General features: G+C 58.1%; 1 protein-coding gene across 1 annotated transcript in view; it reads right to left on the reverse strand.

Annotated features, from left to right (window-relative positions):
• The window catches only part of DDR2 (discoidin domain receptor tyrosine kinase 2), a 50698-nt gene that overhangs the window by 11232 nt on the left and 18264 nt on the right, over nt 1–21202 (reverse strand). The window contains exons 2-10 of the mRNA XM_036272993.1: nt 20229–20336; nt 11106–11208; nt 9118–9349; nt 8761–8908; nt 8418–8523; nt 6607–6790; nt 5324–5567; nt 2006–2068; nt 1129–1259 (exon numbers count right to left, since the gene is read on the reverse strand). Coding sequence (XP_036128886.1) covers nt 1129–1259; nt 2006–2068; nt 5324–5567; nt 6607–6790; nt 8418–8523; nt 8761–8908; nt 9118–9349; nt 11106–11208; nt 20229–20310 — 1293 coding nt within the window. The 5' untranslated portion in view covers nt 20311–20336. The remainder of the gene's footprint in view (nt 1–1128; nt 1260–2005; nt 2069–5323; nt 5568–6606; nt 6791–8417; nt 8524–8760; nt 8909–9117; nt 9350–11105; nt 11209–20228; nt 20337–21202) is intronic.

A 21202-nucleotide genomic window follows, 5' to 3' on the forward strand; every position in this document is an offset into this window, starting at 1 on the left:
GGGTTCCCTTGACCTCGCACAGTCCATGTCCACGTGAGCTCACTGACCACGGATGATTTCCACGGCCAAAGGTGGAAACGCTTAATTCTCAGAGACCCCGAGAGCATCAGACCCTTAGCTGTGATGTCCAGAGGCTGTTATCTGGCCCAAGAAACCGAGATCGCCATAGACACCCCTCCTTGGCAGCATGTGTATGTTTTGGAAGAAAAGTCAACGTATTTCAAGATAGGTCGCTGCAAAGCGCCTGGAAGCCAGGGGTTAGACGCCTGGCATGGAGCCGCGGCGCGTTCTCGTGAGAAAGACGGTCGAGGTAGCACTGCCCCGCTGCCCGTCGCTCAGTGGGTTCCAGTGAAATACACGTGAAAGCAAACGGTCAAGTGTGGACAGACGTAATAGAAAGTATTCAGATGACCTGGCCTGGAGGGAGACTCGGAGGAGGGACCCGGAGGGGTGGACACCCACAACCTTCAAGTGCACAAAGAAGTGGGAATAGAATGGTGGATGTCACACACACACACACACACCCCGAAAACAAACAAGCAAATAGCGAAGAAGAGAAGGAGCTGTACTGTGAGGGTTTTAGGTATCGCTTGCCCATCAGAATTACTTGTTCATTTTTAAAAATATGCACATACCGCCCAGCCGGGTGGCTCAGTTGGTTGGAGCGTCGTCCCGTGCACCGAAGGGTCGCGGGTTCGATTCCCGATCAGGGCACATACCTAGATTGTGGGTTCGATCCCCAGTCGGGGTGCATGCGAGAGGCAACCAATCAATGCTTCTCTCTCACCTCAAGGTTTCCCTCTCTCTCTGTCCCCCTTCTCTCTCTAAAACCAATAAAACGTACCTTGGGTGAGGCTAAGAGAAGGCACACGCCTGCACCCCTCCCCACCCAGGGCGTCTGCCTCTGCAGGGGAGATGCCTGAGCTGGGGTTCAGCACTGTGGCCGTTTTCTGGGAGGTTCCAGCCTCCCCTCGGAAAACGAGGGCAGGGCCGCGGCTCGCTGCGTTCCGCCTCCTCCAGCGACAGGCCTCTCCCTCCTCTGCGCCTTGGCGGCCCTGGCGAGCTCCCAGCTTGCTGCCTGCTCTACCACCTGCCCTTGGCTGCTGGGGCAGCAGCGGGCCCGCTCACCTTCTCCAGCATTTTCCGCCACAGCTGTCTCCAGAGGATGGTGGCGATGACGGCCAGGAGGATGAAGATGATGGCCACCAGGCAGCCAATCAGGACCCGGGTGTTGCTGTCGTCGACTTTCAGCATCGGGTCTGCAGCCAGGGACAGAGGGAGGGTGCTCTCACCGTGGGGTGAGGGGAAGGGGGGCCTGGGCCGGGGACGGGCAGAACCGGGTCCTTCAGGACAACTCGGCCAGAGGCCACCTGAACTGCCTGCTTATCTCGGCCTCGCTACTCGGCTCCTGGGCCCTACGACCCCCTCCCAGGGACGGTGACCTCCTCCTCCTCCTCCTCCTCCTCCTCCTCATGTACAGACTGGACAATGGACAGGTTTTCCATCCTTCCCAAAATGTGGTTCCTTTTCACCACGGCCTGGTCTGCGGCCCCTAGCCACGGGGCGTGAGAACCAGGTGAATGGCCTCGCTCTGCCCTCTCTGAGGCCCGACAAGGTGGCCTCGGGTTCTCTCTGGAGACAGAGGATCACGCGTTCCCCAGCGGCTGGTCCCCGCGACCAGTGCGGTCTGCACGGAGGCACCCGCTTCTCAGTTAGAGGACCGGCACTTTGTTTCAGAGAGTCCCGCCCGTCCACGGAGGGCCCTGCGTGGGTCTCAGGGAGAAATGTCCCTGTTTCTGCTCCTGGCTCTCCTAACTCTCAAGAAGCCCTTGGAACCGCTCCAGAAGCCTGTGACCCTGCAGGGAGAGCGCTTGGGCCTTCCCGGTGGGTGAGCTGTCTGTCCCCCAGGTCCGGGGCCCCCTGTGGCAGAGACGCAGGTACCAGGCCTCCCGTCTCCGCCCTCCTCCCCAGGGCTCCTCCCCTTGGGGAGGCCCCTCCCACCTACCGTAGGTGGCGGGGGCTGCGGGCGAGGTGGGCGGGGCCCCGGAGTTGTTGTATCTGGCGGCATCTGCTAAAAACAGAGGAGTCAGGGACAGACCAGAGGGCGGCGGCTTCACGGAAGGCAGGTCTGAAATCACCCGCCTTCTTAAAACACGGAATCATGTCATATCGTAAACAGAAATATCACCACTCAGCTATAGTAAGGGCGACCTTTCCTTTGTAAAAATTTTAGGTTTTTGTCTACCGGGTGCCACGGTACGAGGAAGTTTAAGAACCGGTGGTGCGGAGGCTGCGACCACCTGTCCTCACAGAGCCGCAGGACAGATGACCTGAGGTCAGCAAAGCGGAGAGGACACAGCGGGGCCGGGGCCTGGCCTGAGGGGCACCGCTGGGAGGCTCCTTCCGTGCAGGGAGTTCGAGTGGGACAGAGGGCTGTCACCGTGCCTCCAGCCCGCCTGTATTTGGGAAGTGGGCCCATCCTTGCAGATAGAGGATGGTATCGGCGTGCCCTCCTGTGAGGCTGCGGCCGCTAAGACTGGACCCAAGTACTGGCCAGACGGGCGTGAGCCGCTCAAGTCCTCCGCTCTGTCTGATGGAGGGTCGAGCACAGAGCACGCACTTCATCCCACGGGACAGGTCGCGCCCAGGACCCTCCCCTCACACTGCCTCGTGCACGGAGGGAGGGTCCTGGCGCCTGGAGGACCGAGCATCCTCAGGACACAGAAGTGACAGCGGGGGACACTGACACCGAGCGAGGCTGTGTCAGCTCCGTACTGCGTGCCAGGCACCCGCGGGCCGTCCCTGCAGGAAGGAGCCTGTCGTCCCCAGGTCACACGTGCACACGCTCTCGGACATGCGCGCTCAGTGCCACGTCACGCGCAGCGATCAGCGGGCTTCCTCTAGACAGAACCTTGGCGAGAGACGCACAAACCCCTCTCTAAGCCTGTGCTCTGGCTCCGTCGCAGCGCGTCCTAATGAAGCGTACGTCAGTCAGAAGTCAGGTCGGGAAGCACGGGGCCTGTGGTTCATCCTGAGACCAGTCTCTCCTCCTCCCGTGGGGTCTCCCGCCGCCCCGTCTCCTGCAGTCCACGCAGGCTCAGTCCTTGGCCGCCATCCACTGCAAGTCCACGGCCACGGCCTCTTCTGACCACTTGTTCGTGGTACCACTTCGCCGGCCTCTGGAAAAGCCTGGTTTCTCCAGATGGTGCCACACCCTCAGTGCCTCTCCCTTCTCCAGACCTGGCACCGTCCCTGTTACCCCGTCTGGTCTCCGGACACCGCTCCCCCAGGGGGATCCCAGATCGCTGGCGGGGATGGCTGGTCCCGCCTCAGGGGCAGTCAGTGTTCCAAATGGGCTTGGGGCGTCCTGTTTCTTCTAAAGACAAGATGCTTATCACAGGCGTGCGAGGCTGAAGCCTGAGAGCACGGAGCCGGCTTACGGGGTGCGCTCGGCCCAGATGGAGGCACCTAAGCATCTGAAAGAATGAGCCCGTCTGTGATTCAGCACATTAATTTACAAAAAGCAGTGGGGCCCTGGCCGGGGCCATTGGATGGAGTGTCGGCCCCAGAAGGCTGCAGGTTCAATCCCAGTCAGCGTACGTACCTCGGCTGCGGGCTCTCTCCCAGGCCGGGCATGTGCTACAGGAGGCAACCCATCGATGTTTCCCTCTCACATTAATGTTTCTTTCTCTCCCTCTTTCTCTCTCACTCCCCCTTCCTCTCTCTCTAAAATCAATGAAAACAAACAAAAACAAACATGTCCTCAGGTGAGAATTAACACACACACACACACACAAGCAATGAGTATACAATGATACCAAAACAAAACAAGAACGAAAAGCAAACAGAACCCTTTAGACGTCACTGAAGGTTGCCAGGGCCTCAGCCCCTCACTCTGAAAGCTGATGAAGAGGGGAAAGACCCCTGCACCCTGCCCTCCAACGGGCCCCCTGTGGGTCCTTCTGGTCAGAAGACACCGGGCGGCTGATAAATGCAGAGGAACTAGAGGGTCAACCACCGCTCAGCATCCCCAATGCGGGGTATGACGGAGGCTCAAGTTCATGGGGAGCCCCTGAGCCCAGAGACCCCTCTCACCTACCAGAGACCACGCCCGCCACCCAGCCCAGGATGAGTTCAACATAAGGCACAAAACACACTTCCTGAGGTTAAATCTGACTTCCTGACCCATGAGAAAGTTTTACACAATCCCAGGGTTACTCATGAATAGCCTTCAGCAGAGAATCTAGCAAAAGACTAAAACCTAAGTAAATCCACTCCTTGTCCCCTTTAAAAACGTATCCCTTCAGGGGATGGGGTAAAAGGTCTCATGGGTTCATCGGGCAAAATGTTCCCTGATAAAACCACCAGCCATTCCCGCCCCAAAAGCACAGAGCACCGTCTAGGAAAGACCCTTACACGAGCAATACGGACCCTGGAGTGAATGAGCCTGGACACAACCCCCGTCTGAGGGCCGAGCCGTCGGCCAACCCAGACGCAGGAACTGATAAAACTGACTCTGATGACAGGAGGTGTTCAGGGACATAAGGAGGAAACGCCCCAAGAAGGCCTGCGCGGTCCAGCCACCGGCCGAAGGCCTTGCTGCACGAGCAGGGACCGAGCACCGGCCATGCGGTGACGGGACGGGATCACCGCATCTGTTAGTCGGTGTTGTTAGATGTGGGGGCACTCTGTGTGCAAGATGGGGCTATGTTCTTAGAGGGCCTCTCCCTTCTCAGTAATGGGATCGGGGTCTTGGATTTGCTGAAATCCTACCGCCAAAGTGAGACCAGAACCAGTGGGCGTGGCGGTTGGTCCAGAGAGGGACAGATGGGCTCGCTGCCCCCTCCCTTTGTGTGGCTCTAGAAATGCTCATTTAGCCCGGCTGGTGTGGCTCAGTGGCTGAGCGCCGACCCTGCACCAAGAGGTCAGGGCACATGCCGGGTTGTGATCCCCAGTGGGGAGCGTGCAGGAGGCGGCCAATCAGTGTTCTCTCTCATCGATGTTTCTCTCTCTCCCTCGCTCTTCCTCTCGCTCTAAGATCAATAAAGAAAGAAATTTTCACTGAACTATTTTGCGGGTGGCCGGGTGGGCTTCCCCTAACCGGCTTCATTCACAGACAGTTTCTAACACACATACTCTCACGTTTCAGTCCTTCATTTTACGAATCTTTTGGACAAATAGATGAGAACCAAGCAAATAAGCGCCGTGTCCTCTCCGGTGTCCCCTGCCTTTCCACAGGCACCGCCAAGAGCAGTCCCCCGCCCCAGGGAGAACCACCTGCCGGGCGCCGCACGCGCACCAGGTCCCTCTGCTGAGCCCCTACCTGACTGGAAGGTGATCTCGCTGAACATCATCCAGGTGTCGGCGAAGTGGTACTGGCACTTGAGGGCACTGGCCATGCGGTGCTGCAGGGGCACCGTGACAAAACGGGCGCTGGGGTTGACGTCGTCCAGCACCAGGGGGAAGGACACGGCGTTGGGCTCCCAGTCACCGGCTTCTGCGCGGAAGAAACACTGCACCTGCTTGAAGATCTTCACGCCCTTCTCGAACATGTTGTTGCAGTGCACCTGGGGGAGGAGCGGGTGTGACTTCTCATGCCCACACACCAGCATGCACACAAATGGATGCAGTGATGGACATTCGAGACCCCGTGGCAGCTTGGGGTATTCCCCACACCCTTTGGGTAGCCAACTCCTCTGACTGGGCAGAGTCACTGTCCCCTCCAAGGGAGAACCCTGGTGCTGGCCCAGCAGGAGGCACCAGACTCCTCCTGTTGGCGCCCGCTCTGTGCACCATGATGAGGGTGCTGTCGGCCAGGGTCCCGTCCCTGCCATCATGCCTCCTCTCTGCTCAGAGGGCAGACGCAAGGTGCGCACTACTCCAGTGAGCTGTACGGGTGTTAGAACTTGGTCATCCACAAAGGTCTGTGGAGCTGGCGGACTAGGGCCAGGGACAGTCAGACTGCAGGGTCCACTGCCTGGAGGGGCTGAGGTCCAGCAAGGGAACCCACACATGCAGATCAGTGACAGTGGGTATGAAGTGTGGGGACAGGAGACTATGGGATCTTCTAGCATGACTCATCGGTGCTGTGGGCTGGAGGGGGCCCCCTGCGGTGGGAGGTGGTCCAAGACACCAAGCCCTTCCTCTCCGTGGAGATCGGTGCTGCCAGGAGCCCCCTCACCAGCAAGGACAGTTGGTTAACCCCCAGGATACGGACAGGCTGCGTAATCACCCCACAGCCCTTGGCATGTGGTCCACTGTGGGCCCCTCCCTCCTTAAAAATATATTGAAATTATATTTCACAACTATGTTGTTAAAAGATGAGAATAATTCTTCGCCCTAAAGTTAATTTTTTCCTTCTGATATTTAAAGGAGGTAAATCATTTTCATGGGACTAGAAGCATGGTGGGCCCTGGAGACCAGACGGGCCTCATGGACCTATCGGCTCTGGGTTGGAACCATAGGACACTGAGGGGCAGTGGCCTGGTCCGACCGCCTCGTTCACCATGAGGAAATGGCCAGACAGGTGAAGCGACCGCACGCACGTGGCCCGGCAGGAGTGGGCCGGCCCAGCAGCCTCCGCGCCATGATGCCGGCCCCACTGACCTTCATGGCAGTGAAATTCCGGATCCGGTCAAACTCAAACACGATCTCGACGTAGCCATTGGCGGCACTCTCGTTCCTCCAGCCCACATAGTCATAGCCGGGCCACATGTGGTACTCGTGGGTCTGCGTGAAGTCGTCCAGGCCGGACACCCCATCGGTCAGCTGGCCCAGCCCTTCCGTCATGCTGTCGGCCGTGGGCAGAAGGAAGGCGCAGAGCATGGGGAATCTAGGCTCACAGAGGAGCCCCCTCCCGCGTCTGCTCTGGGTTTTGAAAAGTGGGTTATCGTGGAGGGTGAAGGATTATGAAAGGTTCAATGGAGTTTGTGGCATTGATCATTCGTCCTGCATCTGTGCAGAATCAAGTTTCGTATACATAGACGGATTTCGCAAAATATTTGACTTTGATTGCCACTTCAGTAGCCAAACTTTGACACAACACTTCATCATTTTCTATGAAAAGCTTTCTCTACGCTGTTGTATCCTGACCTATTCGTATACTGAATACACCAAGCCTGTTTATACTGACTCAGTATTACCAAACACATTTGATTAATGAATCCGTGAGTGAGTGAGTGAGTGGATGGGTGAGTGGATGGGTGAGTGAGCGGATGGATGAATGAGTGGATGAGTGAGTGGATGGATGAGTGAGTGGATGGATGAGTGAGTGGATGACTGAGTGAGTAGATGGATGAGTGAGTGGATGGATGAGTGAGTGGATGGATGAGTGAGTGGATGGATGAGTGAGTGGATGGATGAGTGAGTGGATGGATGAGTGAGTGGATGGATGAGTGAGTGGATGGATGAGTGAGTGGATGGATGAGTGAGTGGATGGATGAGTGAGTGGATGGATGAGTGAGTGGATGGATGAGTGGATGGATGAGTGAGTGGATGACTGAGTGAGTGGATGGATGAGTGAGTGGATGAGTGAGTGGATGGATGAGTGAGTGGATGGATGAGTGAGTGGATGAGTGAGTGGATGGATGAGTGAGTGGATGGATGAGTGAGTGGATGGATGAGTGAGTGGATGGATGAGTGGATGGATGAGTGAGTGGATGACTGAGTGAGTGGATGGATGAGTGAGTGGATGAGTGAGTGGATGGATGAAGGAGTGGATGGATGAGTGAGTGGATGACTGAGTGAGTAGATGGATGAGTGAGTGGATGAGTGAGTGGATGACTGAGTGAGTGGATGGATGAATGGATGAGTGGATGAGTGAGTGGACAGATGAGCGAGAGCACTCGAGTGGACAGCAGCCCTGCCCCTCATCACCTACGGGTCCCTGAGCTGCTTGGAGACTGTCACTGCTCAGTGAACTTGTTCCAACAAGCCAGCCTTTGGACCCCACACCTCCATCGACCCATCAGACTCCAAACTAAACCGCTCACCCAGCCTGTGGGAGAGGCGAAGGCAGTGAGAAGTGCGAACCGGCTGTGACGAGCGCGGTGGGGGAAAGCCCAGCGCAGGGAACATCAGTGACACCGCAAAACCACGTGGTGCCAGGTGGTGCTGGACTTCTGAGGGGCCACCCGTCAGTCACACAATGTCTAATGACTAGCTGCACACCGACACCCACACACACAATACGGAAAGTAAGCTGTAGTTGAAGAATCAAAACCTGCCAACTTTAAACACCCATTTATATTTCATTTTAATCAAATTCGTAGACAATGAGACCCTCGGAGTAAGAAGCATGGATCACACCAGGGTCTAAGTGAACACTGCTCTGGGCCACTGATTGATCACTGATCCCAAGCCAGGACAGAATCGGATTCTCTCCCATTCTGACACCCGAGTCCCCCGCCCGAATGTACCTGTACCCAACAGCTCCATCGTAGACAGAATCGTTCAGGTAAATGACGGCGCCTCCAGGCAGCACCAGCTGCTGTCCGGCCGGAGCGTTGTAGGACACCAAGCCGTCTGCCAAGGGAAACACAGGTGGGTCAGTGCCAGGGGAGGGGAGCCCGCCAGCCCGGGGAGCCACCGAGGCCACTGCATCACGGACGCACCCGGACCCACCCTGGGCGCAGGAGCGGCCGAGGAGGGGCCACGTAACCTGGCTGGGTGAACCCTGCTCCCTTCTCTCCTCCAGGCAGGGGACCTGCATCCTGGGACCGCCTCCCCGGGCGGCGGGCGACAAGCTCTCGGGAGACCTACCCAGCCAGACGCAGCCGTACAGCTCCACCCGCATGCACACGTTCATGGCGTGGTCGGTGACGGGGACGAAGCGCACGAATCTGGCCACGATGGGCGGCTCCAGGTCCTTCAGAAAAATGTCGTAGGGGTTGCTGCTCCCATCCAGCACCTGCGGGGAGGGCGGGGAGAGGGCGCGGCTGTGACGTCCTGGGGCCCCTCACCCCAGGCATCACCCTTTGTCGTTCACGGAGCAGAAGCTTTCGCTCAGCTCCACTCCGACCCCACCCTCCCACCGGCTCTGCGGCGGCGCACGGGCACAGTCAGCCTGTGTCCTTCCGGGTCTGCCCGAGGCCCCAGGGGCCCTGTCCCGCTTCCTACCTGTTTCCCGTGCCGGTTCCGCCAGGAGATCCAGCGAGTCCCGTCCCTGCTGTAGTTGATCTTGTACATGGGGGCGAACTCGATGCCATGGCCCCCGGCGTGGCGGCCCTGGGTCCCCACCAGGGTGATGAAGTGCAGGGTGTGCAGGTCAATCTGCAGGAACTCCTTCAGGTCCCCCGGCTCCACCGGGATCTCAGGACACCAGGCTCCGTCCCCTTCTTCCGAGTCCAGCCTGAGGCGCAGGGTTTGGGGGAGACACCAGGGTTTGGGGGAGACAGGGATCCCTGAAACCTCAGCTTTATCTCCCAGTGCTCAGCCCCGTCCTGAGAGAGGGCAGCAGGGAGTCCAGTCCAACGGCTCTTGGGTTCTCCCCAGCGGTCTGATGGCTCCCACCGGGCCCCTGTGCGCTGGGCCCTCTCCCGGGCGCCACGCTGACAAACCCGCCCCCCGGGGCCACCGTGCCGCCCTCCCCACAGTCTCGGCGCTCTCCAGTGTGGGCTGTGTGGCCGGCAGGACGGGAGGCTGGCTGTGGGAGTGGGCTCACAGGATGTCGGGGAACAGGGGAACCCGAAATAATCTGTCATCACCTCCAGGCTGTGCTGCCCAGGGCGGGATTGTAAACTCAGTGTCAGGGACTCTGGGGACCTCTGACCGCAGTCCCTCTCCCCCGGTGGGTGCCTGTGCCCACAGACGTGCCTGCCCGTGGTTCCAGCCCCCGCACCCCTCGCCCTGACACAGACAACTTGCGGGGTGGCCTTTCTTAGGGGTGGTGCCAGTTTAACAGAAACCACACTATTACCCGAAGAATCCGCCGCGGGAGGAGGGTCAGGCCCTAGCAAGCAGACTGGCCTCGGACAGAGGAGTTTCCTTCTTTCTTCTCAGTGCTCATAAATGAATTTTATTTCAGTTGTTTTGTTTTTAGGCATTTTACAGTCATAGTTAAAGCAGTGGGTAAACTAGAGATTGGCTGTTGTTTGTCCATCTGTTGCACAATGTATCTTTTCCCTATTTTCATTCTTATTTTTTATAATAGAATTCTCTTTACAGTTCTTATTAGGATCAGGGTTACCAGATATTCACTCTAGACATCCTTAGCAAGTCAATATTAATTGGATTCTGACTGTAAAGATGGGGTTAAATTCTTCCTTTTGTTTTTGATTAAGAACTTGTTCAATAAACTCTTAGAAGAATCCTGAGGAGGAGTTCAGCAGTAGACTCGTTGTTATATAACTACAACATCTCTGTTCTGCTCAACTTTTTTTTTAAATGTTTTTATTTATTTATTTATTTTTTAAATTAATTTTTGTTACAGATGTTTCTCCTTTTTCCCCCACTGATTCCCCCCTCCCCCTCCCTCCCTGCCCTGTCCCCAGTTTGTTGTCCATGTCCACTGTCCATGCACACATGCATATAAGTTCTGTGGTTTATCTCTCCCCCACCACCCCCCTCTTCTGGGGATTGTCAGTCTGTACCCCACTTCCACATCTCTGGGACTACTCCATTCCTCAGACTGTTATGTTCATTATATTCCACAAATAAGTGAGATCATATGAAACTTGTCTTTCTCTGTTTGGCTTGTTTCACTTAGGATGAAAGGAGTTTCCTTCTTAGAGGACCCCTCTTCCAGAGCCCAGGGACTCGCCCACCCTGCCGACGAGACCGCCTCCGAGGAGGAGTCCTTGGGAGACGGGAGGGCTCGCTGGGGCCTCTGTCTGTCTGAGCCCCGTGCTGTGCACTGTGGTGTTCGCAGAGCAGGGCCAAGAGGAAGACTGGGTCTTGAACCTGCGACCCACGGAACCTGCAGCTCCCTCATCTAGCGCCTAGCCCGCCACCGCCGAAGGTCCCTGCGGGTAAGGGAGCCTCCGCTGGGCGCGGCTCGGGGCCTCTGTGGTCAGGAGGTGCCAGACCCGCACCTGCGGCCGCGCCCTGAGCTCTGTCCTGTCCCACCAGCCCCCGTCCAGGACATCCGCCTGGGGACCCGCCCTCACCTTCCGTATCTAGCAGCTGTGGACTCGGACCACTGGCTGGACGCCGTGATGTCCTCATCTGGGATGTGGCCTCCGGACATGCCCAGGGGGTATCGGCATATGGCTGGACAGGAGAGATCAGACAGGAAATCTGTTTTTATTCCCAGAGCCCCTGGGAAGGATGCAGGCAGTTACTGGACATGGAAAGAGAGAGTCGAGTCTTCCGAAGACTCTGTGACTCTGCTGGGGTCACCGTGACTCTCTGCTCTCCTCCCTGGCTCTGCCCCCAGACTCATCACCATCCGGCCGTCCGAGCACTGCCCCTCGGCCAACGATCGGTGCGACGGCGAGGAGTCCTGTGACACCAGCTTTGTCCCCTCCGTGGGGAAAAGCTCGTCCCCACCCCTTTACGGGCTGGTGTGTGGTTTCCCGCAGCCGTGAGCAGTCTCGTGACCCGGGACCCGGTGATCCAGGGCCTTCTCCCCTCTAGGAAGCTGACTTCATGGATCTGCGCAACCCACAGACCGTCCCGGGAAGGTGCTGAGCACACAGCTGTGGTCCCCGCTCGGGTCTGGGCCTCTGGCCAAGCAGAGATGGACCCTCCTTCCCCCGCGGGGAGGAGTGGAGGCCAGGTCCACTCCTGGGTGAAACAAACAACCCGAAAGGAAGCAGGTGAAGTGTGCAGAAAGCTGGGTTTCCATATAACAAAAGACAGACCCCAAGGGCAGCGACCCCTGAGAGACAGGAGACACAGGGAGCAGCCCCACGCTGGTACCAGCTCCCTGCAGAGACATGCCCACTGCTCAGCGTGAGACCACGGGCAGGCTGGAGGGCCCCTGAGCTGAGGGCCAGGGGACCCGAGCTCTCGGGACACGGCTGGCCAGATAAAACACAGGGCTCCCAGCTACACTGACCTTTCAGACTCTTTTTTAAAATGCATTTTCAGTATAAACATGTCCCATGCAATTAAAAAAAAAGCAGTCATGTAAAGAAGCAGGGAAATAGAACCTTTAACGAGAAGAAAAATCAACCGCCTGCAGCCGGTTCGGCGCTAACGCGGAAGTGAGACCCGGAAGGCAGGCCGGTGAGTGAAGCTGCGTTGCGTGTGTTCAGGTAAGGAGAGTGGGGACGGCGCAGGGGCTGCGGGACTCGGCTTCTGGAGGCGACACCTGATGTGTGAGATAGAAACACTGGGCGGCCCTGGCCGGGCCTCTCAGTGGTTAGAGCGCCGGCCGTCAGACCAGAGTCTCGGGTTGGATTCCATGTCCAGGGCACGTGCCTTAGTTGCGGGTTGGATCCCACGCTCCGGTCGAGGTCATGAGGAGGCAACCGGCCGACGTGTCTCACATCAAAGTCTCTCTCTCTCCTTTCCTCCCTCCCACTCTATCTCAAAAAAATCAATGGACAAACATCTTCAGGTGAGGATTTAAAAAATAAAAACACACACTGGATGGGATCAAAGGCAGAGCACACGCTGAAGAAAAGATTGTGAGCTTGTAAAGATCAATAGAAACTATCCAAAATGGAACCAGACAGAACACCAATCGATCAATCAATCAAAAATGGAATATCAGTAAGATGTGGAAAGTTCCACGCCCCCTGGTGTCTGTGGACCCCTCGGAGGGGAGGGGACAGACAGTTACCGGAATACAATGTGGTGGAAATGTTTCCCAGCTGGACGAAGTCTAAACCCTAAAAGCTCCGTGACCTGAACTGCAACGTGAAGAGACCACCTGTCAGGTACAGCTGCTGGCACCAGGCGCCAGGGACGCCCTGTGGTCACCGGAGCCGCGACGGGATGACGGCGGATTCCCCACCCCGGACGGTAATCACACGGGAAACAGAGAAGGCGACGTTCTGTTATCTGTGTCTCTTCGAGGGGCCAAAAGCGACCACCCACTGGGCATTGGGCACACAAGCTGCGGAGCAGCCACAGGCCTGAAGGAGAAACCCGGGGGTCGTCCTTCCCGGGAGAGACGGAAGACACTTGAAGACAGACCGAGGGACAGAAAGTGTGGACGACCAGCCCACGAGGCTGAGAGAAATTCAAGAGCGACATCAGGGCGAAGGCAGGTGCGGGTGCAGGAAGGACGCGGCGTGTTGAGATGTCCCTCCACCCAGTCACACTCGGAGATGGGGTGCTCTTGCACAGATAAGTCACACTCTGAGATGGGTGCTCTTGCACAGATAAGTCACACTCGGAGATGGGGTGCTCTTGCACAGATAAGTCACACTCGGAGATGGGGTGCTCTTGCACAGATAAGTCACACTCGGAGATGGGGTGCTCTTGCACAGATAAGTCACACTCGGAGATGGGGTGCTCTTGCGCAGATAAGTCACACTCTGAGATGGGGTGCTCTTGCGCAGATAAGTCACACTCTGAGATGGGGTGCTCTTGCGCAGATAAGTCACACTCTGAGATGGGGTGCTCTTGCACAGATAAGTCACACTCTGAGATGGGGTGCTCTTGCACAGATAAGTCACACTCGGAGATGGGGTGCTCTTGCACAGATAAGTCACACTCTGAGATGGGGTGCTCTTGCACAGATAAGTCACACTCTGAGATGGGGTGCTCTTGCACAGATAAGTCACACTCGGAGATGGGGTGCTCTTGCACAGATAAGTCACACTCGGAGATGGGGTGCTCTTGCTCAGATAAGTCACACTCGGAGATGGGGTGCTCTTGCACAGATAAGTCACACTCTGAGATGGGGTGCTCTTGCACAGATAAGTCACACTCTGAGATGGGGTGCTCTTGCACAGATAAATAAAATGATTCCGGGGCGGGGCAGAGATGCCAGAAGGGCCAACACAACCTTGGAAAGCAGGTCAGAGAGGGTCAACGGCCAGCAGACTCTGAGAGTCACCACAAAGGCCCAGCAACCTGCTCCTGGCCAGTCGGGGTCCTGTGGGCACAGGGAAGCGACAAGCTGACGCTGGATGGTCTTTCATCCCAGGGGCCACTGGGACCAGGACGAGCCCCGGCCCAGGGCAGCCTCCTCTGTGGCTCCCTGCCGAGCACACCTGTTCTCAGTCAGCTCCTCTGTGGGAGGGTCCCAGCCCAGAGCAGAGGTGCAGAGAAGCCAAGTGTGCCCAGGCCCTCAGCGCCAGGCCCCCTGCCACCCCCACGCCCACAGGTCTGTCTGTGACAGGTGGGACAGCGAGGGCCTGGGCCCGCGGCAAGTGGTGTCCCCGGTCCTGCGGGTGGCTGTGCGGGTGGTTCCCCGCTGCTTCTGCTGCTGGAGAAGCCGCCCCCTCTTCCCGTCTCCCAGAGCGGAAAACTACCAGCGCCATGGCCCGGCGAGGGGGGGGAGCGCCCTCCACCCGCACCCTGCGTCCAGGGGCCCTGGCAGGCGGGCGGGGAGGAGCAGCTGCCCAAGAGCCACAGCAGCCGATGCTGCCAAGGGGGACAGCTTCAACGGGCTGCTTGTCCGTGCTGCTGGCCTCTGGCTGCCAGCTGCAGCCCACAGCTTCCGTCAAGGAGAGTCCTGTGTGCAGCGTCCAGGAAAACACACGGCACACGCAGGCTCGAGGCCTGACAGCTGGCCGCTCCGGGCACAGGGAGGACAAGAGTGACCGGGATGGGGTGGGGGGTGGCACGGCCGTCTCTGGTCTGCAGTCGTAACACTGCAGGGACGCCAGCCCCTACAATGGCCTGTGTTAAATATGGACTCTCTGTGGCTCAGAGAGGTGGGCTGGCTGACTCCAGGGTGCTCAACTGGCTCATGGAACAGGCCTCCTGATCCTTCCTTCCTGTTTCTTCAACCCCAGGGCCTCCAAATCCAGAGAGATCAGGGTGACCCAGTTAAGGAAGCAGATTCATGGTTCCCTGCTCCCCACAAGATCCGCTGTGCAGGCTACGCCAGGTAAGTATCAGGTAAGGACCTGCACAGTGGGGTCCCCTGGGGTTCTCCTCGGCGCCAAGGACGATTGCTTGGTTTGCTGTCTGTGCAAGGAGGCTGTTCTGCAAAGACCTCTCTTGCCCGCGTCGAGAATCCCCTCGGGAGCTGCCCTTGGGACTGTGGTTTCCCTGGAGACCACACCTTCCAGGACTCGGCCGCTGCGCTCCGCGGGGCCCCTGCTGTCCTGGCCTCCAGTCCTGAGGTGGGGTCGGACACCATGCGCTCTCCTCGGTGAGTGCAGTCCGGTGGTCCCCAGCGGACAGCCAGTCTGTCCTCCAGGGAGGAGGGCCGCCAAGGCCCCGTGCAGGTCCGAGCTCACCGCGACTGGGCCGTGGCCTGGGATCCGCTACGCGTAGCGCTTGATTCTGCCTCGTCCACGATGGGCCCCAGAGCCCAGTGGCTCACCCTCTCCGACCGCTGTCCTCGGTGGGACCACAGGGTGGCGGAGGTCTGGCAGTGCCCCCCAGTAGGTGGCGCGGCCGGGACGAGGGGCAGCTCCTGGCTCTCTCTCGTTCTCAAGCAGTCAGGTCTCGGGAAGTTTGCAGAGCCTGGGCCCTGGGGTCAATGGTGATGATAACACAGCTTGCGTACAGGCTGTAGGAACTGAGTGAGCGTCAGCTCCTTAGAGACATGGCGTTTGATGACGGCTGGGGATCACTTGTCTTAGTTGTGTTTCCTCTGACACATTCTTTTTTTTTTTTTTATCCTCACCTGAGGACATTTTTCCATTTTTTGTTCAGATAGAGTGGGAGGGAGAGAGGGAGGAAGAGAGGGAGAAAAACATCGATGTGAAAGGGACACATCGAGTGGCTGCCACCCGCACGACCCAACTGGGGCCGGGGACAAACTGCAACCGAGGTGCGTGCCCTTAGCGGGAACCGAACCGGGGTCTCTCTGGCCCGCAGGCCGACGCTCTAACTGCTGAGCCAGGGCCTGACACATTCTTAACAAAGATTGGAGTTGACCCCCAACGTTGTGTAGAAGAAACAAGGAAGGAAAGAAAGATGGGCTACAGGGGAAGGAAATAGAGACTATAAGACAATTTCAGGTTAATATTCCAAAGACACTCCATTTGGTTCCAGGTGCTTTGCCTCCGATTGGGCCCTGAGCGTCCCAGCAGCAGCTCAGAGGTAAAACATGATCAGCATGAATCACAGTGGCCACAAGGAATGTGTTAAGGGGTTACTCCGGGTTTGGGTGGAAGAGAAGCGGCAGGGACCAGCGCCCCAAGAAGCAGCCGAAGACCCAGATATGATGCACAAACGGCGTCTGGAGGCGCTCTGGCCTGGCTGAGGCCCTGACTGCAGAGCAGCTCAGTGCCGAGACGGAGACGCTGGGAGGGGCCGTCGCTCAGCCGTTTGCAACTGGGGGGCAGGGGCATGGGGCGGGGGAGGGGACTGCAGGCTCCACACAGGCAGAGGGTCCCTGGGCAAGTCCAGAGCATCCAAAGGAGACCTACTCCCCCCACCCCCACCCGGAGGCAGCCTGTCTCTGTCTAAAATCAATTAAAAATATCTTTTAGTTCTGGGAGACCCATCTTGCCACATCCGTGCTCTTCCGAGGCCTGCTGGTCAGACCAGGAGCTCAGTCAACAGTCGGACTGTTCTCCCCAGAAGAACCCACTGTCAGGACTACGCTCGGCCCTGTGTGGGGTTAGGAGGGCGGAGGGAGGCTCATTGCCTGTGGGTCTCAGCACGTCCTGAACCGACTTGCTGACGCGAGACAAAGGAAACCCGTGTTCCATCCCGGGAGGCAAGAGCTACACACAGACACTGTTGCATTTCTATGCACTGATAACAACTATCAGAAAGAGAAAGAAAGAAACAATCCCACTCACAATGCTCTCAAAAAGAATGAAAATACCTGGGAATACGTGTAACCAAGGAGGTAAAAGACCCGTAGACTGAGAGCTACGAAACGTGGACGAAAGGTTAAAGAAGATGCGTAACTGGAAAGAGGGTCCATGCTCACGGAGCGGAAGCATCAGCTCAGTTTATTCGTACTGCCCCGCGCAGCCTCCAGAGCCAAGGCAGCATTTACAGCAGCCAGGAACACCCTCCGCGCCCGGCGGGTGAGGACGGGGTAACGGCTGTGCTGTGTCTACACGGTGGAACCTCCGCGGCCGTGAGGAGGATGGCGTCCGAAGTGGGTGACAGCAGGGATGGGCCGGGGGGCACTGGGCTAAGAGAAGTGAGTCAGAGAAACAAATACCGCGTGATCCCTCTTACGTGTGCAATGTGAAAATTCAAAAACCCAAAACCAAACTGAGCTCGTGGGAACGGAGAACAGTGGGGGATGGGAGAAATGGCTGAAGGGTGTGTATTTATTTAAACAATTAGAAAATAGATACAATAAAAAAATAATGAAGCCCGCGTCCTGGGAGGAAGGACGTGTGTAGCATTTTCTTTTTTTTTAGTCTCAGGTGAAGACAAAGCCGTTGACCGGAAAGCCCCTCTCACCTGCTGAGGACCCCATGATGATGGGCCTGTTTCGGGGGCCACCCTACGCTCGCCTTTGCCGGGTGACCTCCCTGATAACCACCCACACTTGTGTTTTCTGAGTGCCCCTCGGCGGCATTTTTTTCCAGCTCAGATGCTCACTTTTCTCTTCGCCTGAGCCGGCAAATTCCTTCATCTCTAGCTCATTCTCACACCTTCAGTCTCGAGACACTGGCGCCCCAGGCTGGCTGGGGGCCACGGGAGGTTCGGGCCAGCGCTGTGGGAGGCCACGAGCACACGGGTCAGGGGTGCGCCGGCCAGGGGCGCAGCCCAGCTCTGCCACTTGGCTCCGTCCATAACCTCGAGGGAGCTACCTGGAGTTGCTCCTCCTGCGTGGACTTGGAATAATATCCGCCCGGCCTCATACGGTCGTTGTGAAGTCGAATCTGCTGACACGCTTCAGACGGCTCCGGGGGCAGATGAGGGCTGGTTGGCATCCTCCTCAAACTTCCTGCTCTCTTGTTCTCTATTTGGCACGACCAAGGGTGCTGAAGGGTCGGATGAGTTTCCACTGTCCCGAGAGAGAGGTCCTTTTACTGGCAGGAAGGGTACCAGAGGCCACCCGCAGGCTAGACGCGACCAACAAACACACAAGCAAGAGACAGCCGACGGAGCAGCACGGAGCAAGACTCACTTCGGAGAAATTCCACCAGGGAGGTCCCCCTCCTGGGCCAGCTCAGGCCACAGCAAGTCCACACACACACACACACACACACCCCTACATGCAGGCTCACACCCACACATGCACACACATGCACACAGAGATACACACCCCACACATGCATGCCCTCCCACATGCCTACACACGCATGTGCACATACCTACATGCATGCACACCCACGCGCGCACAGATATACACACACATGTGCATGCCACGTACACATACCTGTATGTGTGCACACACCCACACGTGCACACATATGCACACAGAGAAACACGCCCACACATGCATGCACTCTCACGCTCCTACACACGTTTTGTGTTCCCGTACAGATTGTTCCCATCGAGACTGGTATTTATTTCCCTCTTTCCGGCAGGAAGAGTCTTCCTTAGAAGCAGGGACGTGTTCTGAAGATCATGCTGCTGTCTTCAGACTCCGGCTCCCGCTCCGGGCCCTCTGAGGCAGGGGCTGCGCTCTCCTTGGGCCCTTTTCATGCTGAGCCGACTCCGCAGAGTGTGCCCAGCAGCAGCGCCCGCCCTGTGCACTCGGGGACTCCCGGCGACCAGAGCAGGGACGATGCCACAGCGGCTGGTGCGAGGTCGGAGGCCCCATCCTGGGTGGGAGCCGAGTGCGGGAACGGCGAGTGTTTGCACAAAGGCCTCCCCGCCGTGGGAAGGAGGGCGCGGGGCACCAAGGTGATGGACGGAGACCTGACTGGGGTGGTGACCCACACCACCACGCACAGACGACGTGCCGTGGAACTTACGTAATTTCATTAGCCAGTCACCCCAATACATCAATAAAAAGAAGACAGAGGTGCCCGCGGGGTCCCAGGGCAGACGGGCAGCGGCCTTCACGCGGCCTGGGCGGGCAGCTGGGCACAGCCCCTGGGAAGCTCCGAGGCAGCACACAGGGAACCGTCATGGGTAACACAGCCCAGAAGTCCCCCTGCCAGGTCCGTGCCCAGAAGAACCAGGTGCACCTTCCCGAAGTCCTGCACGGGCGCTTCACTTAAAATGGGCCCGGAGTGGAAACGACCCAGACCCAGCCAGAGTGGACTGGACAGATGACACACTTGGAGCCCTCACACAGCGAGGACGGTCACCAGCTGCATCGCAAACACGTCGGACACAGGCAGCCAGGCACCCGGAGTGTTTCCACATCACAGCGTCCGCAGAGAGAGGGGACAGAGCCGCAGAACCCTCCGCGCCTTCAGAGAGCGACGGACACAGTTGTGGCGGGTGAGGGCGGGGTGGGGGCGTTGTCTCCCCATCGGGGTGCCACATAGACCCAGGCTCAGTGTGACCGACGCATCAGACGGACCCGCATGCTGTGTGTACTTCTCTGCGTTTACATTTGCGGTGCAGAGAAGAAGCAGCCCCCACCCCTCACGGCTCTGCTCCGGCTCTGGGCCGGGCCACAGAGATGTCAGCGAACAGAACCGGACGCGAGCATTGCCTGGACCATGCTGCCGGTTCTGCTCTGGCTCTGAGCAGTGTCCACCGAATCACACTCACGCTGGTCTGCTGCAGGGGAGCACAGCCCAGCACCCCAATATCGGAGCCAAGGCCGTCCTTGCGGGGCCACCCAGGTCTGTGGGTGCGCAGGGAACATCCGTCCACGCCCCAGACTCACCACCTTTGCCCCGGTCGGTCAGGCGGCATCACTGATGCCGGCAGGGGCACTGTCAATGTACAGTTACGAATAGATGTAATAAAAAATATGGGGGAACTAAAAGACGCCTCCTAACATGTTCATTCTTGAGCACAGCTGCACCCTGTGGGAGAAGGGCCTGGAGATCCCACCAGACCAGGGTCCCCAAATGTACCACAAGTAAACACAGGCCTGGGCCAGCCAACGACACCTGGACAATCAGCCTGCGGGGCCCCAAGGCACCTCCTGTTCTCGGAGGGTTCAGAAGCACCTCCCCTTTTTAACAAGTTTCCTCCTGCTCCACCCCAAGTGGGATCAGACGCCCCTTCCCCGTGTCCACTCTGTCCCGGGGACAGGAGGTTCGTTTCCGTTCCCGCTGGGACCCCGCAGCCCTTCCCGGGAGGAGCCCGCGGGCCTGCCCGCCGGTTACCTGGGTTAACCTGAGCCCCCGCCGGGGTCCAGCCGGGCAGCAGCAGGAGCAGCGCCAGGGCCATCCTGGGGACCGGGGTCATCTCCGAGGCAGCGGCGGACCTGGAGCCTGCAGCCCGCAGACACGCGGGACAACGAGAAAGAGAAGACAAGCACGTCAGTGAGGCGAAGCCGCCAGGGTGGGCGGCACAGCGTTGCCCGAGCCCTGTGTTCGGTCAGGGACGCGGCGCCGAAGGGACAGCCCCCAGCGTCACACCGTGTGGGACGCTCTAGCCCTCCTCGGTCACACCCACGCCACCGGAGCGGGCAGGGCTGTGGGCAGGAAACCAAGTCTCACTAGACGAATACTTACCCAGACTGAAGGGTGAAACCGTAAAACTTGCACTTATGACATTTTCCTAATTCTGATATTGATGTCAACGTTAGACCAAGAGAAATACCCAGTGAAGGGACTGCCTTTCAAACGACGTAAGGTCAGTAGCATCCGGATTGGTCAGCTCTAGAGGAGAACCTGGGGCTTTACGTTTCCCCGGAATGACCCCCATGCTGACCGGTCGGAGCCGAGACATCGGCACGGACTCACATCTGCCCGAGGGGAGACGCGGTGGTCGCCTTTGGAAATACGTGCAGACATGTGTATATGCACAGGCAGCACACACGTCTCCTCGCTTTGCCAGCTCAGGGGGTCCAGGAGCCGTGACACCCCAATAGCACCAAGCAGACTGTGCAGAGCTTGGGGTCTAACGGCACCCCGTCGAAGGGCCAGGGCTCCTTGGAGAAAAGGCTGGTTCTCGGACTGGGGTGGGAAACAGGCAGGACGAACCCGGAGACTCAGAATTTGAGGAAGCTACACCCACAGAAGTGAGGGGCTATGTCAAAGGGACCCAGAAACCGAGGAAAGATTCCCAGCAGCCAAAGGCGTAACAATATGAGCAAAGAGTGAACACTGGGGTGCAGCTCACAGTATAACACCGA

Source organism: Molossus molossus, unplaced genomic scaffold (genome assembly GCF_014108415.1).
Source record: "Molossus molossus isolate mMolMol1 unplaced genomic scaffold, mMolMol1.p scaffold_m16_p_20, whole genome shotgun sequence".
In the NCBI taxonomy this organism is placed as follows: Eukaryota; Metazoa; Chordata; class Mammalia; order Chiroptera; family Molossidae; genus Molossus; species Molossus molossus.